The sequence below is a fragment of the Somniosus microcephalus genome, chromosome 19 (assembly GCF_052327205.1).
Source record: "Somniosus microcephalus isolate GS21.2 chromosome 19, FLI_Smic_1.0, whole genome shotgun sequence".
Lineage (NCBI taxonomy): Eukaryota > Metazoa > Chordata > Chondrichthyes > Squaliformes > Somniosidae > Somniosus > Somniosus microcephalus.
In genome coordinates this window covers 38,701,631-38,718,935 of record NC_141005.1, presented here as the reverse complement: position 1 = coordinate 38,718,935, position 17,305 = coordinate 38,701,631, and the positions used below count along the sequence as shown (strand labels likewise).

The 17,305-nt window shown below is 44.8% G+C and overlaps 1 protein-coding gene across 5 annotated transcripts in view; it reads left to right on the top strand.

Annotated features, from left to right (window-relative positions):
* morn3 (MORN repeat containing 3) overlaps window positions 1–17,305 on the top strand; it is a 64,764-nt gene that overhangs the window by 32,125 nt on the left and 15,334 nt on the right. For 3 of the 5 annotated variants that reach the window (XR_015072319.1, XM_085961627.1, XM_085961628.1), the window contains exon 4: window positions 7,415–7,599. Coding sequence is in view for 4 of the 5 variants with exons in the window: in XM_085961627.1 (XP_085817753.1) it covers window positions 7,415–7,599 (185 nt within the window). In the remaining variant the exon portion in view is untranslated. Of the gene's footprint in view, window positions 1–7,414; window positions 8,080–8,110; window positions 11,219–17,305 lie in introns of those variants that run through there. The other 2 variants (XM_085961626.1, XM_085961625.1) reach the window with 2 other exon arrangements.

The window sequence follows — 17,305 nt, the reverse complement described above, 5'->3', positions numbered from 1 at the left end:
GCACCTAAGGACGACCTGCATTCTTCTTCAGCAGAGCCGGTTTACGGCCAACCACTCAGAGTGCCTGGCGATTTTCTTCCTCCTCACACGGAACCCTGGTCCCCAGCTCAGCAGCTCATCGGCCACCAGGAAGCGGCTAGTAATTTCATCCCAGTGCCTACGTCGTCTCATGACCTGCAGCGCTCCCATGTCCCGGTGGACCTTAAAGCGCAGAATACGTGTTCATTCGGCAGGATGCTCGCAAAAACCCGCTCAAACCGCCTTACACAGGTCTGTTCCGCGTCATCTCGTCAGGTGACAAGTCCTTCACAGTCGATGTCGGCGGTAAGCCTGACCACATCTCCATCGACCGGTTGAAACCGGCGCATCTGGATCTGAGCGAACCAGTCATCACCGCTCAGCCGCCTCGTCGTGGTCGTCCACCGTCGACTGCCGGTCCAGTACAGCCACAGTCATCCGCCGAGGCGCCAGTGCCCACCTCACCGGGTTGACCACAGCCGGCCTCTTCTTCTCCTCTGCCTGCGACGTCATCCCAACTGCAGCCAACGGCCAGTTCGTCTTCTAGCGCTCCGTTCCAGCTGCCGGGGTATCGCAGTCGGTCGGACAAACTTGTCGGACCCCCTTCTTGCCTTACCTTCTCTGTTAAAAGCAATTCTGGGGGGGCGCATGTGGCGGAACCACCAGAGGATTACGGACAGTTGTATATAATTCCTTTTACAGCAATGTAATACAGCTGGGGGCTGCACCTTTAATGTATCTGTTAACTGTACTAGGGCTTCTTTCCTGTACTCCGCGTGATGACGTCATGCCATCCGTCACGTGATCTCTCAACGGCGGGAAGAACGTGATGATGTCATGACGTCAGAGCTCGGAACCTTCTAGCAGTTGAGCTCGGAACCTGCTGGCAGTTGAGCTCGGAACCTGCTGGCAGTTGAGCTCGGAACCTGCTGGCAGTTGAGCTCGGAACCTGCTGGCAGTTGAGCTTGGAACCTGCTGGCAGTTGAGCTCGGAATCTTCTAGCAGTTCCTGAGAGGCTTTCAAGCAGACCAGACCTATTTGCATTGTATCCTACAGTTTCCTGTACAGCTTCGTTTGTTCATTAAATTTTATTGTTTTTGATTTTCTGAGTCGATCTCAATTCTTCGGCTAGGAACCCGAGTTCCTACATTCCTTTAGTTTTTTGCCGTTAATATTCTTATGATTCTTATAGGGCATTTTCAGTTATAATTTGTTTCTAACCTCTTTTTACCAATGGCATCCTAAAACTACTAGTAGTTTCCTTCTTTATTAAAGGAATATATCTCTAACGTTTCAGTCTTTTATAAAAAAAAAAATCACAGTCCTGTGCATCTACATTAGAGATTGAGCGCGTAATCTAGGCTGACACTTCAATACTGTACTGAGGGAGTGCTGCACCATAGGAGGTGCAGTCTTTTAGATGAGACATTAAACTGAGGTCCCGTCTGCCCCCTCAGGTGGACATAAAAGATCCCACAATTGTCTTGAGGAGGGGAGTTCTCCCAGTGTCATGGCCACCATTTATCCTTCAACCAACACCTAAAACAGATTGTGGTCATTTATTTAATTGCTGTTTGTGGGAGCTTATTGTCAGTGGCAGAATGGATGGCTACTTTTCCTACATTACAACAGTGACTACACTTCTGAGATCATGAAAGGTGCTATATAAATACAAGTCTTTTTCTTCAATTTCTCCTTCCACCTCATCTCAACTTGTTCACTGATCTTTCTAAAGTCTTAATCCAATCTGATGTTCTAGTTTTTATACTGACTTTTTCCCATTTTAATTGAATCATAAACCTTATTGACGTAAGAAAACTACTCGGCACTGAGTATTAAACAAGGCTTTAATCAACTGTTTCACAACATGGAGGTCTAGTTGTCCTTCACTTGTTCCTGTTTACAAAATGTCCTGAGCAAGCTGGGCCCGTGCCCGAGTATTTATACTCTCCCTGGACAGCGCCACCAGCAGGCTGCCCAGTATTATTTCATGAGTTATTTCTACATGAATGGCAAGATTCATGTCATTCTTCCCACCTGAAAGATTGGAAGTCCGGCGGCTTCTTTCTACTGAATTAATCGGACTAAGAATAGACGCAGTTGTTTGGATCTCCGTCGGTGGCTGGAAGGCACGTCTCCTCTGACCGTGTTTTGGTCCCTGGGTCGCTTAGTTCGTACCGGCGGGCTGGCAAAGTCCGTGTCGTCTTGATCGACCTGAGGGGGACTGGGGAAATCGTGGCTCCGGGTGCGGTCCCCCACAGGCACAGAGCTGGCTTCACCCTGCCCAGTAGCCGGTGACTGACCGGTGTCCTGGCTTCGGGTGGCCATCCCGCGGGGAGTAGCATTGGTGGATGTAGAAAGAAGAGACCTGATGGAATGCAATGTGTCAGGGAGCATAGTTTCCCACTGCTGGTCTGATAGGTTGTGTGACCTCAGTGCAAGACGAACAGCGTTCCAAATGATAGCGTTGTATCTCTCAACCTGTCCATTTCGAATAGAATGATATGGTATAGTTCTACTTGTGGCGATTCCCCGTTGGGAAAGATAACTTTTGAGTTCGCTTGACATGAAGGAGGGACCCCGATCAGAGTGGATGAAATTGGCCGTACTGGAAAGGGAAAAGACCTGATCAAGGCATTTGATCACTGTGGAAGTAAGCATATTGGGACAGGGGAAAGCAAAGGGAAAGCGTGAATATTCGTCCACCATATCAAGTAGGTGTTTCGCGTTGAGGAAGTCAATGCTGAGTCGCTGCATAGGCTGTGTAGCATGTATGAGCGAGCCATCCTACAGACGGAAGAATTGCGGTTTTAATTCCGCGCAAATTCTACAAGTGGAGTGTGTTCTTTTCACGTCTTCCGTAGAAAATGGGAGATTTTTAGCTTGCACAAAGTGTAACATACGGGTAATGCCAGGATGGCATAAGTCAGTATGAAGATCCGCAAGAGTTGAAGTTGACATGGAAGAGCAGAATGCACGCATGAGGGTATCTGGGGCCACATTCTCTTTGCCGGGTTGATAATGTATGGTATAGCCAAAGGCGGCCAATTCCATCCTCCAGAGCTGTATTTTGTTATTCTTGATCTTAGTGCGTTTCCGGTTATCCAGCATAAAGGCCACGGAGCGCTGATCGGTTATAAGCGTGAAATGGCGACGAGCGAGAAAATGACTCCATTTACGTACTGCTTCGATGATAGTCGTAGCCTCCTTCTCGACAGGAGGATAATGGAGCTCGCTACCCTGCAAAGTTCTAGACAGAAATGCAACGGGTCAACCACCTTGATTCAAGGTAGCCGAGATCGCCACCTCTGATGCATCGCACTCGACCACGAAAGGGAGATTTTCATCGATGGAACGAAGCGTGGCTTTTTCCAGTTGTTGCTTGAGGAGGTTGAAAGCCGAAATAGCCATTGCCTCCAACGGAAATGACTTTGCGTGAAGCAGCGGCTGGATCTTGTCGGAAAAGTGGGGTATCCACTTCGCATAATAGGTGAACATGCCGAGGGCCTGACCAAGAGAGCCGAGATTCGTAGGAGGAGGGAGCTCCTGAAGCGGACGAAGTCGCTCTGGATCCGGTTTGATGGCACCATTGCCCACCCAATAGCCAAGCATGTTGACTGATGGTACTGATTTCACAGATTTGCACTCATTTAAGGTTAAGTTGCGACGACGGAGAACGTCAAGACATTTCTGGAGGTTGGCATCATGCTCCTTCTGGTCATGACCAGCAATGGTGATATTATCCAGATATGGAAGTGTCTGTTAAGTTCTCCTGTTTGACTAGGCTATCCATTGCCCATTGGAAGACGGCCACCCCATTGGTGACCCCAAATGGAAGGCGACAAAACTGGTAAAGCCAACCATTGGCCTCAAAGGCCGTATACTTTTTGTCAGAGTCCTTTAACGGTACTTGATGGTATGCGCTCTAAGTCAAAAGTTGAAAATACCTTGTAGTTGGCAAGGTTATTGACCATGTCATCGATGCGTGGTAGTGGATAGGCATCCAGGTCGGTATACTGGTTAATAGTTTGCGAGTAATCGATGCAAAGACGTTTCTTGTGTTGCTTCAGAGGATTTTTAACAACGACGACTTGAGCCCGCCAGGAAGATGAACATGGCTCAATGATACCGTCAGCTAGAAGGCGAGAGATCTCTGTCTTGATAAAAGATAGATCATCTTGGCTGAAACGTCGTGATTTAGTGATTATGGGCTTACATCGGGGGGAAAGATTGGCAAACAAGGAGGGCTCGTCAAGTGAAGCCGCCGAAAGCGCACAAAACGGTACTTTGGCAATAGTAAGCTCTGGTTTTGACCCTCCAAACTTGAAAGTGAGTCTTTTGTGTTTCTGGAAATCCTGTCCCAGGAGCACATCACTGCATAGGTTTTTGAGCACCCCGAGCTGGATGGAGAAATAAGTGTGGCCATTGAGAATAAGGTCAACAAGACAAAAGCCGGAAGAGTTGGTGGTCAGTGTCGTCAGAGCCATTGCGATTTCCCTGTCCGAGGGGTAAATACGCAGTTTTAACTTACTGACAGCCTGCTCACTGATGAAGCTGCATGAGTCGATTAGTGCACTCAAAATGTGTCCATTTACCGAAACCTTCGTGGCTGCATGGGACAGGCTTTGGGGAAAAACAGCAGTGATGGGAGGAGGAGCAGTTTTACCCTTGACAGCTGTAACCTTAGTAGTGGCTCTTGGGGGAGGAGCAGTTTTATAGATAGCAGCTGCAAAACTAACAGAGTCTCTTGACTGGTATACCTTAGAAAAGTGACCTTTCTTACTAACCGAGGCTCTTGACTGGCATACCTTAGAAAAGTGACCTTTCTTACTGCAATGATTGCAGATTGCATTACGAGCAGGACAAAATTTCCTATAGTGGAATGCACCTCCACAGAAGAAACACTTCCTTCCAGATTGCCAAGATGCCACTAGGGCAGGGTCGTCATCAGTGAGGGCTTCTAGGTTAGGGTCGTCATCAGCTAGGATAGAGTCATCATCAGTGAGGGCTTCCGCCCGAGGCCCATTGGAGGAGTCACCAAAAGTGATAGCAGCAGTCCGTGCACGCGGTAAAAGATAGGCATCTGCATTTTTTTTTGCTAAGTCCAGAGAACATGCCTGGTCATAGGCAGCTTGTAACTTGAGGGTTTTATTCTCCAACAGACGCTGGCGTATGAAGGGAGACGCAAATCCATTAATAAAGGAATCACAAATTAACTCCTCCTGGCACTGCTCAACTGAGACAGCTTTGAGATTACAATCCTTGCTGAGCCTGCGAAGCTTTTGAAGGAATTCGTCAAGTGATACCCTGGGTTGTTGTCGAGTTGTGGTCAGTAGATGCCGAGCAAAAATTTCGTTTGGGGCCTTAACATATAGTTGCTGTAGTATTTGGATAGCGTAGTCATAGTCTACACAGTCTTCGATATAGTCAAACACATGAGGGGATACATAATTGGCAAGTATCTCTAACTTATCAGGAACATTCTCACCACACACCCTGAGGAAGTTGCTGAAGGTACGATACCAGTGTTTCCATACCTTAGCAGTTGTAGGTGAATTCGGGTCCAGGTCAAGACTGGTGGGTCGGAGTAGTTTCTCCATGATGGATTGATTACTACCTCTGGTTCCCTTCTACCGTTTGAGTCATAGCTGTCTGTTCCCAAAACCACTGAGCGTGGAACAGATCCAGTTGATTAAATTGACGTGAGAAAACTACTAGGCACTTGGTCTGAGTATTAAACAAGGCTTTAATCAACTGTTTCACAACATGGAGGTCTAGTTATCCTTCACTAGTTCCTGTTTACAAAATGTTTTGAGCAAGCTGGGCCCGTGCCTGAGTATTTATACTCTACCTGGACAGCGCCACCAGCAGGTCACCCAGTATTATTTCATAAGTCATTTCTACATGAATGGCAAGATTCATGTCATTTATCATATTGTGGTTACTGCTCTTAAGGTGCTCTCCCACTTACTCATATCTCTATTGGCAACCTCAAAGGAGTCGGAGGAAAAGAAGTTCAAGACTGTAGTGATCTTGAGTGCAACGGGCAAGGCAGTGCTAGCTGTGGCATTTGGTTGTAGAACTTGCAGGAGGCGACACGACTCTGAGACTACACCCTCAGAGAAGTGCAGCCTCCATATACACTGCTGCTCAGATAAGTGCTGGTATGTTGTCCTGCGCCTATATGCTCTATTGGGAGGGTAAAGATTCCTGCAATCATGCCTCCTTCTATTTGGTCTCCCTGCAGCTCTGTTTGCTCCTTCCTCCTGTTGCTGCTTTTCTTATTCATTAAGTAGAAGTCCACATGAAAATTGGGACAGGCAGACCTCCAGCAGTAAGTCTGTTTTTTTGTTGTTGCGATTTTCACTACTGCCTTATCTACAGGCATAAATGGGGCAGTGGTGAGATGAAAATCAGCCCCAACATCTCTAATATAACAACATGCACAATTACAAATTGTATTGCAGGCCTTCCTCCCCTTCTTAAATGGGAGGGGCCTTGTGCCGCGCGACCCGGGGCCCAGCTGGGCCACCGCGATCGGAGTGCCGGCAAAAGAGCCCGGCATTCAAGAGAAGTGGAGTGGAGTGCCTCATGGCGCGTAGCCGGCACTCCGTGGGGTTGGGGGGGGTGTGCTCAGGAGGCCATGGACAGCAACGGAGGCAGGTGCTGGCAGACGGCCAGCAACAAAAATGGCCGCCCGGCACCTCCTTTAATTAGTGCCGCCCCGGCCGCAGGTGGGCCCCCCATACCCCGTCGGACATAGAGTCCGGCAGTAAGTCAGGGGGCGCTACCAAAGATTGCGAGCGGGGTGATGCGCACGGCGATGATGTCATCGCCGACAGTGCAGTGTCGCAAGGTACTAACGGTTACCGCCACCGCTAACCTCCCGCTGAATTTCGTGGGAGGCGTTGGCGGCACCGCACCTGGGCACTAGTTGCTTTGCGCCCCTTAGCGCCCTCTTTGGGCGCTAACGGGAGGCGTAAAGCAACCGAATTTCTCCCCCATAGTCTCAAATTACCTATGAGTAATGCTGGAGGAAATCTACCAGTTTGCCTTTATTTGTGGTTTGCTAATTAAAAATCTAGTTTGAGTTTACAGCTATTTGTCCCAAGTATTAATGCTCCCTAAGTGTGATGAGAGTGTACTTATGCTTTGTAAGATTGCAATCTGATTGAACAGAGTTCCTGCTTTGATTTCCAACATAGATGTATTTATATAGTTTGATCCTGTTATACAAGCAACCAGCTTTGGCAAAAAATCTCCATATACCCACCTTGGATAGAACACGTCTGATGATAATATAACTGGTTATGTATGCATCAAAATTAACAATTTGTCTGTGTCACCAATATTTCAAGTAATTTGCTTATATCAAGATTGTCCTGTATTTATTCAGCAAATGAAAATCGCTATGAAGGTTTCTGGAAAAATGGAAAGAAACATGGACCAGGGAAGTTTTTCTTCTTTGAGAAAGGCCAAATGTATGATGGTGTGTGGGTAGATGACATTCCAAAGTGTGGAAACATGATTGATTTTGGTCGTGAAGATGCTATTGATCCTACTCTCTATCCAATACCACAGGTACTTAACTTTTACTGCTGCTTTATTAGTCAGTCCATTATGCTTGTTTTGCATGATTTATTTTCATGTTTAGAACAAGTATGGAATGAGCAAAAACCATTCAGTACATTGAATCTGTTCTTTCCATAGACCATGTACAATTTGTATCATTGTGAATGTGCTGCAACTTATTAATGTTTTAAGGGAAGGTGATTAACCACATATTAAAAAAACAAATGTGCACAAGTCTATCTCCAGAATATTTTTGTATATCATCTGCTTGACTATGGTGCATATTTCTTCTTTCTCATTTGCTAGCTGTGTGTGCTGTGTATGTTTGTCCCCAACACATTACAACAAAGAAAAAATCTCCAATATAGAGATGCCATGATCGTTGCCAATCCAATTCACAATATATCCCTGAAAATGAAATCTATCACTTAAATGCAGCAAAAAACACTCAATAAATTTTTTCAAAAATCATAAACTTATCCATTCCACCTTCCAGTTGCCTCTTTTCTCCTCCATACAGGATATGCCATACCATAATGGAGTTGACGCCAGACTCTTTCCTCGGCTAGTATCAGTCCTGCCCACGTATCTACACCATGCCTCGTCTGGCTGAGACCCAAGGACCTGGGGACCACTGTGAAAAGCGCATGTGCAGTAGACCAAAGACATGCATGTAACTTGATTCCCCCCACCTCCGCCACCCCTCCTGCAAAGCAGGTATAGTTCTGGGATCCTGGCAAACAGTGACAAAACGTAAGCATCTTTGTCAATGATGCATTATTTATTGGATTATTTCTTGCTGATCATAGCACACATAAGGTTAAAATTGGTTACTGATAGATGTTTCTGTAGAGTGCAAAGAATATAAGTGTGAATCGACTGTTGCCATTGTCTGTCGTTAGGGTCCCATCTAACAGGTCACAGGAAGTGTTTGGAATTGATCAATAGGTCATGTTGTTCCATTCAATTACAGGCATCCTGTTTACAGTACACATTTGGCCGCTGTATTTGTGTGGACAATTATTTTGAATCCTGTGAATAGCAGAACACTTAATGCAGTTAAGCCAAGTACTGTTTTGTGACAGGAGCATTAAACTGTGCAATTTATAATGAAGCTGCTCTCCCATGGAATTGCTCACCGAAGTAACTGGCTCTACTTTTCTTTTTTTTTACTCTCTCATTTTCCTTAATGTGGTGTCTCTAGCGCTGAGTCCAACTTATTTTTTTGCTTGTTTCCTTCTCATTCTTTCTGGAACTCTTTCCTTTGTATGTCTCCAATATCTCTGTGTGGCGTTCATGAATGTTCCTTTACTGAGGTACTCAGCATCTATCTATTACAATTTTTAAAGGGTGCACAATTTTGCATGTCCTTTCAAACACCCTAATGAGCTTCAAGCAATCTACTTCTGGAAGGTGTTTCCTTCAAATTTTGTTAATGATTTTCCTACCCAAGGGCCTGTTATAGTATTTGTACCCTGGACAGCTGTGATAGTATTTGGGTTGCTTATACAGGTATTTAGATAAATGGGCTGCAAAATGATTTCTGACTGTCATACCAATTTGTGTTCCTTTGTGCACAAAATTTAAATTATTCCATCCTTCCCTCAAATATCCTCTTTTAAATTCCATGAGTTATCTGCTAATGCAAATTTATTGTAATTAAAAAAAAAAAAAATTCTATTCCAAAATATGCAGGTGGCCTTCAGAATGCTGGTTGAGAATGTTTACCATGACCGTACAATAGTATCTGTAGGATAGAGCTCTGCTACACACACTCAACTATTGTATCACTGTTTCTGACATCATGCAAACTGTTACTCAATCACTGGAGCGAATTAATCAGCTTAAGAATCCTAATGGTCAGAACTCATTTCAAAATTCTAATATTTAATCTAACCGGTTTTTGAAAATAACCATGCCCTGTTGGATGCGTCTGGATTACAACTGTTCCACAACTAAGATTTAGATTACAGGAACAATTTAGCCATTTTGATAAAAGTAGGCAACTGCCTAAATAGTCTAAAAATATATATATATTTTTGACAACTAGGCTTCTCCCTTGTGCAGTAACATATCCTGGGGCACACTTCCTTGGATGACATAGCCCTCTGGTACCTTTTTAAGGTATTTGATCAGGGGGTCATTATAGCTGACTCTGATCACATCTTCATCCCGTGTCCACAGATCAAGGCAACCAGGAGTAGTAACCCTGGCAGTTCCCCCTTCCTCAGTCCAAGGATGTTAAGGGCAGATATGGCACTTGACGTAAGAAAACTACTAGGCACTTGGTCTAAGCGTTAAACAAAGCTTTAATCAACTGATTTACAACATGGAGATCTAGTTGTGTCCTTCACTAGTTCCGGTTAAGAATGTCCTGCGCAAGCTGGGCCCATGCCCGAGTATTTATACTCTCCCTGGACAGCGCCACCCGCAGGCCGCTCAGTTGATTCATGTCAGCGCTGTCAACCTGGCTTAGATGAAATAAATAAACACAGACCAGGGATTAAACCTGATACCAACATGATCTTTATGGCTCAGTAAAACATTCTAACTTACTATCTTCAACTGCTTCATCAATGACCTTCCCGCCAAGGTCAGAAGTGGGACTGTTCGCTGATGATTGCAGAGTGTTCACCATTCGCAATTCCTCAGATAATGAAGCAGTCTATGCCCGCATCCAGCAAGACCAGAACAACATCCAACATCTTGGTTGATATGACAATTAACATTTGCGCCACACAAGTGCCGGGGAATGACTATGTCTAACAAGAGAGCCTAGCCACCTTGCCTTGACATTCAAAGACATGACCATTGCCGAGTCCCACACCATCAACATCCTTGGGTCACCATTGACCAGAAACTCAACTGCACTAGTCACATAAATGCCGTGACATACTAAAGCAGGTCACAGGCTGGATATTCTGCAGTGGGTGGCTCACCTCTTGACTCGCCAAAACCTCTCCAAGGTACAAGTCAAGAGTGTGATGTAATACTCTTCACTTGCCTGGATGGGTGCAGCTCCAACAACACTCAAGAAGCTTGACACAATCCAGGCCAAAGCAGTCCACTTGATCGGAACTTCCTTCACTAGCTTAAACATCCACCCTCTTCACCGTACTGTGGTTGCAGTGTGTACCATCTACAGGATGCACTGCAGCAACTCGCCAAGACTTCTTCGGCAGCACCTCCCAAACCTGCAACCTCCACCACCTAAAAGGACAAGAACAGCAGGTGCACGGGAACACCACCTCCATGTTCCCTTCCAAGTCACACACCTTCCTAACTTGGACATATATTAATGTTCCTTCATCATTACTGGGTCACAATCCTGGAAGCCCCTCCCCTACCTGATGAGAGTACCTTCACCACATTGTCTGCAGCAGTTCAAGAAGAAGGCCCACCGCCACCTTTTCAAAGGCATCTAGGGATGGGCAGCAAATGCCAGCCTTACCAGCAACGCCCACATCCCGAAAATAAATAATTAAAAAATTGAATAAGCCTTAATATATTCTTGCAAATAGGCTACAATACATTTGATATCCACAAACCCATAGATTAACAGGTTTCATTTAACACTCAACATGGGAATCATTGGTTTATAGTCTTACAAACACTGAAGACTTCTTTGGATTTGGTTCAGCACCTGTTATTTATCCATGGGCTGATTTCAAGTTAATTCTGCCTTTACACATGGTGTATAGTGTGGATGCGTTTCCCCCTCATACTAGTTCTTAACTGCTGCACACTAACAGTTTAGAATCTGATGCAGTTTAAATAATTAATTGTTCAATGAGCATCTTTATTGTAAGCTACTGTGATTTCATCACAGATCATTGTGATCCAGAATTCCAGTTCCATAACAATGCTAAATTAGAATAACTAATTGTAAGTTGCTCCTATACTTTAAAAAAAATCTTATTTCCCTTATGCTGTACCTCATCACCTAATTAAGAGACGAGATGGGCAATTTGTTCCCAGGCCTTTGCTGGTGTCCTCTAGGGCTAGACCCCGTAAAAGTTTTGAAAATTGCACAGACCAGTTCACCGTGCAATTTGTTCTGCTTGTCCCGCTCTCTTCCCCTGCCCATGGTAGATGAGAGTTTGTGGTTACCAGGGATCAATGAGAGAAGAGATTTTTCAGTCATATTGTTTGTAAAGGACCAAATAAAAAATGCCATTGTTCAAAAGTGCATAAAATGATCACAATTATTATTGACAAATGAGATTGCTAGAAAGCAACATTGGAAAAGCCACATGAATACTATTTGCTAATGAGATTGCTCAAAAGTGATACTCTGCAACTATGGATAGATGGGAAAGCAAAATTTGAGAAATGTTTGTAATCACAGAATTTTTTTAAATTTAAAGCATTTTCAGAATAATAAAAACTGTAACCTTGTAAGTGCAGGCATAAAAATACTAGTAGTCCTCTAAATTATAAATGTTATACTTCACCAGACTAATTACCTGCTCAACCTTTCAATACCAGACTCATCCATAGTGATCACCTCATTCTGGTTGTGATACTTAACAGTTTATGGTACGAATACATAAAAAGATCATTTTGGTATGAAGGATCAGCAGAATAAAAGCTGAACATTCAATTCTGAAACATGATTGAAGACCCCATCCCTAACTCCGCTCCATGGCCCTCCTAATTTTAATGCTTGTTCCCCTAGCCTGTATCATGTGAGCCTCATACTTGGGGTGTGCATTTTCAACTAGATTGTGTTTGATTTTACTTTTACTTAAACAAAACAAAAATGAAAACACAGTTAAAGCACTGAATTTAGTGCAAACAAAATATTAATAAACATAAACGTGGAAACACTTAAAAACAGAACATCTGTAAACATAAAGATATCAGGGCATTTCCAGAAAATCAACATGTTTATGCAAACAAACATAGAGCAAAGTTTTAATTTACAAATCAACAAAGGTCTCTCTGTTCGAACCTTTCTTGTTTATGTTTCTTGCTTTTTCTCTTTCCCTCATTCATACATAATGTATACTTTATCAAAATTACTCTGATCATTGCTCCTCGAAATTTCTTTTCTTGTTCTTTCTAAACTCTAAATCTGTTGCATTTGCTACTTCATCTCCTTTGTTAAACCATTCTTTTCCAGGGCCTCAAAACTGCAGAACTCCTTTAATTTGTTCAGTCTACCCTTTCATTCTACGATCTCCAGATCCATTAAACAAAAACATCCGTATCAGCAACACAACTACTTTCTTCCTACATTTTCAACTTTGGTGTCCTGAACTATATAGGCCTTGGCTCTTCAAATACATTTCTCAATTTTGTTAAAAAGTGTGTTATTGGTTATAATTCCTGTAAGACCACCATAAATTAGTGGTCTTGTGGTTTAGTATTACGTGAGCTCCAGCGCGAGATAAACTGATACAATGCCCCATAAACCACAGTTCATAATTATGTCATGATGCACATCAATTGCCTAATATACTAACTTTTTGGGTTGAGTCTAACAAGTACTTTTACTTGACATGGTCTAATGATATTGGGAATGGTAGCGTAGTGGTAATGTCACTGGGCTAGTAATCCAGAGGCTGGGAATAATGATCTAGAGATGTGAGTTCAAATCCTACCATGGCAGCTGGGGAATTTAAATTCAGTTAATTAAATAAATCTGGAACAAAAAACTAGTATCAGTAATGGTAACAATGAAACTATCAGATTGTTGTAAAACCCCATCTGGTTCACTAATGTCCTTTAGGGAAGGAAATCTGCCGTCCTTACCCGGTCTGGCCTATATGTGACTCCAGACCCACAGCAATGCGGTTGACTCTTAACTGCCCTCTGAAATGGCCTAGCAAGTCACTAACTGTTATGAAGCATAATAAGAATGAAACCGGATGGACCACTCGGCACTGGCTATGGACACTGCAACGGCACACCCAGCCCAGTCGACCCTGCAAAGTCCTACCTCACCAATATCTGGGGAATTGTGCCAAAATTGGGAGAGCTGTCCCACAGACTAGTCAAGCAACAGCCTGACATAGTCATACTCACAGAATCATACCTTTCAGCCAATGTCCCAAACTCCTCCATCACCGTCCCTGGTATGTTCTATCCCACAGACAGACCCACCAGGAGTGGTGGCACAGTGATATACAGTTGGAAAGGAGTGGCCCTGGGAGTCCTCAGCATTGACTGCGGACCTCATGAAGTCTCATGGCTTTAGGTCAAGCATGGGCAAGGAAACCTCCTGCTGATTACCACCTACCACCCTCCCTCAGCTGATGAATCAGTGCTCCTCCATGTTGAACACGACTTGGAAGAAGCACTGAGAGTAGCAAGGGCACAAAATGTACTCTGGGTGGGTAGCACCACTACTGCCTGAGCTGGTCGAGTCCGGAAGGACATGCCTGCGACAGGTGGTGAGAGAACCAACACGAGGGATAAAACCTACTTGACCTCGTCCTCACCAATCTACCTGTCGCAGATGCATCTGTCCATGACAGTATTGGTGGCAGTGACCACCGCGCAGTCATTGTGGAGACAAAGTCCCGTCTTCACACTGAGGACATCCTCCAGCGTGGGCATTCATGAGGCGCTGTGGGCCATCAGCAGCAGCAGAATTGTATTCCACCACAATCTGCAACCTCATGGCCTGGCATATCCCTCACTCTAACATTGCCATCAAGCCAGGGGACCAACCCTGGCTCAATAAGGAGTGCAGAAGAGCAGCACCAGGCGTACCTAATAATGAGGTGCCAACCTGGGCAAGCTGCAACACAGGACTACATGCATGCTAAAAAGTGGAAGCAGCATGCTATAGACAGGGCTAAGCATTCCCACAATCAACAGATCAGATCAAAAGCTCTGCAGTCCTGCCACACCCGGTCGTGAATGGTGATGGAGCATTAAACAACTAACGGGAGGAGGAGGCTCCATGAATATCCCCATCCTCAATGATGGTGGAGCCCAGCACATGGGTGCAAAAGACAAGGCCGAAGCGTTTGCAACCATCTTCAGCCAGAAGTGCGGAGTGGATGATCCGTATCGGCCTACTCCCGAGGTCCCCACCATCACAGAGGCCAGTCTTCAACCAATTCGATTCACTCCACGTAATATCAAGAAACGGCTGAGTGCACTGGATACAGCAAAGGCTATGGGCCCTGAAAACATCCTGGCTATCGTGCTGAAGACTTGTGCTCCGCACCTCTAGCCAAGCTGTTCCAGTACAGCTACAACATTGGCATCTACCCAACAATGTGGAAAACTGCCCAGGTATGTCCTGTCCACAAAAAGCAGGACAAATCCAACCCAGCCAATTACCGCCCCATCAGTCTACTCTCAATCATCAGCAAAGGGATGGAAGGTGTCATCGACAGTGCTATCAAGCAACACTTACTCACCAATGACTTACTCACTGATGCCCAGTTTGGGTTCCACCAAGACCACTCGGCTCCCGACCTCATTACAGCCTTGGTCCAAACATCGACAAAGGAGCTGAATTCCAGAGGTGAGGTGAGAGTGACTGCCCTTGACATCAAGGTAGCATTTGACCGAGTGTGGCATCAAGGAGCCCTAGTAAAACTGAAGTCAATGGGAATCAGGGGAAAAACGCTCCACTGGCTGGAGTCATACCTTGCACAAAGGAAGATGGTTGTGGTGGTTGAAGGTCAATCATCGTAGCCCCAGGACATCGCTGCAGGAGTTCCTCAGGGCAGTGTCCTAAGCCCAACCATCTTCATCAATGACCTTCCCTCCAACATAAGGTTCAGAAATGGGGATGTTCGCTGATGACTACACAGTGTTCAGCGCCATTCACAGCTCCTCAGATAATGAAGCAGTCCATGCCCGCATACAAGAAGTCCTGGATGATGTTCAGGCTTGGGCTAATAAGTGGCAGGTAACACTCGCGCCACAGAAGTGCCAGCCAATGACTATCTCCAACAAGCGAGAGTCTAACCACCTCCGCTTGACATTCAACGGCATTACCATCACCAAATCCCCCACCATCAACATCCTGGGGGTCACCATTGACCAGAAACTTAACTGGACCAGCCACATAAATACTGTGGCAACAAGAGCAGGTCAGAGGCTAGGTATTCTGCGGCGAGTGTCTCACCTCCTGACTCCCCAAAGCCTTTCCACCATCTACAAGGCACAAGTAAGGAGTGTGATGGAATACTCTCCACTTGCCTGGATGAGTGCAGCTCCAATAAGACTCAAGAAGCTCAACACCATCCAGGACAAAGCAGCCCGCTTGATTGGCATTCCATCCAGCACCTTAAACATTCACTCCCTCCACCACCGGCGTACCATGGCTGCAGTGTGTGCCATCTACAAGATGCACTGCAGCAACTCGCCAAGGCTTCTTCAGCAGCACCTCCCAAACCCGCGACCTCTTCCACCTAGAAGGACAAGGGCAGCAGGCGCATGGGAACACCACCACCTCCAAGTCACACACTATCCTGATTTAGAAGTATATCGCCGATCCTTCATCGTCGCTGGATCAAATTCCCGGAACTCCCTACCTAACAGCACTGTGGGAGTACCTTCACCACACGGACTGCAGCGGTTCAAGAAGGCAGCTCAACACCACCTTCTCGAGGGCAATTAGGGATGGGCAATAAATGCTGGCCTTACCAGCGACGCCCACATCCCATAAAGAATTTTTTTTTAAATTAGCAGAATGTCTTAGAAACTCTGGCTTCTTTCAAAATTTGGATCATTACAATTAACGTGATGCATGAACTACATGAGTTGCACATATGTGGTGCAATTGGTAATAATGACACTATAAAGATGAAGACTACTTCCCTTTATACTGATCTTCAAGACATTTTCCTTTGCTCTACACTCATATACTGTGAAATGTTAACCAATACTTTAAGGTGTCAGGTAAATTGTCAAATAATGTTGATCTCATAAGGTAAATTCCATTTGGATGATGTTTTGGCAATGGTTTGAACAAAGTTGTAGAACTGGTTTCTACATTGTCTTTAAAGAATTATAGATGCAGCCAAAACAGTGTCCTCCAGTACCTCTGGAGAGAATATTTGCTAAAAGTTATTTCAAATTCCCTGGAGTGAATATTTACAAAAAAGTATTTGAAACACACTTATATGAAACTACAACAATGCTGGAAAATGCTGGAATCCATTATTAAGGAAGTGGTAACAGGGCACTTAGAAAATAATGGCCCGTGATTTCCGATAGGAGGCTTCCTGCGTGCGGATGCCTCTTATCGGGAAAAAATCTATGCCCTTACCTGAGGGCTCCCGAGGTGCGGCCATTTCCGATCCTGGGCCTGTCCACAGTCGACATGCGCAGGGCCCAGGTATCCCAGGGGCGCAGGCAGTTCGCAAGCATCCCTGGGATCACGTGGGCCAGGCCAGCCAATAGGAGAAGGGAATCCCCCTTCATACTTTTGACAGATCGCCATTCATAATTTTGACAGGTCTATCACCCCAAAAACACATCAAAACTTTAAATATTTTTTTATCACGTTTTTAAAATGAGTTAAAATTACATTACATTAAATATTTTAAACAAAAATTTAATTTTTTGAAAAAAATAAAGTTTTTTACAGAGCTAAAAATAAACTTACCTTTTTAAAAAGTATTTTTCAATTATAAATGAGTGGAAATTAAAAAAAACAACTTTTTAAAACTCTTATGCTGGTAAAAGCAGGCCTTATGCCTGCTTTTACCAGGCGTAAGATTTTTAAGGGTTTTCAGCGGGC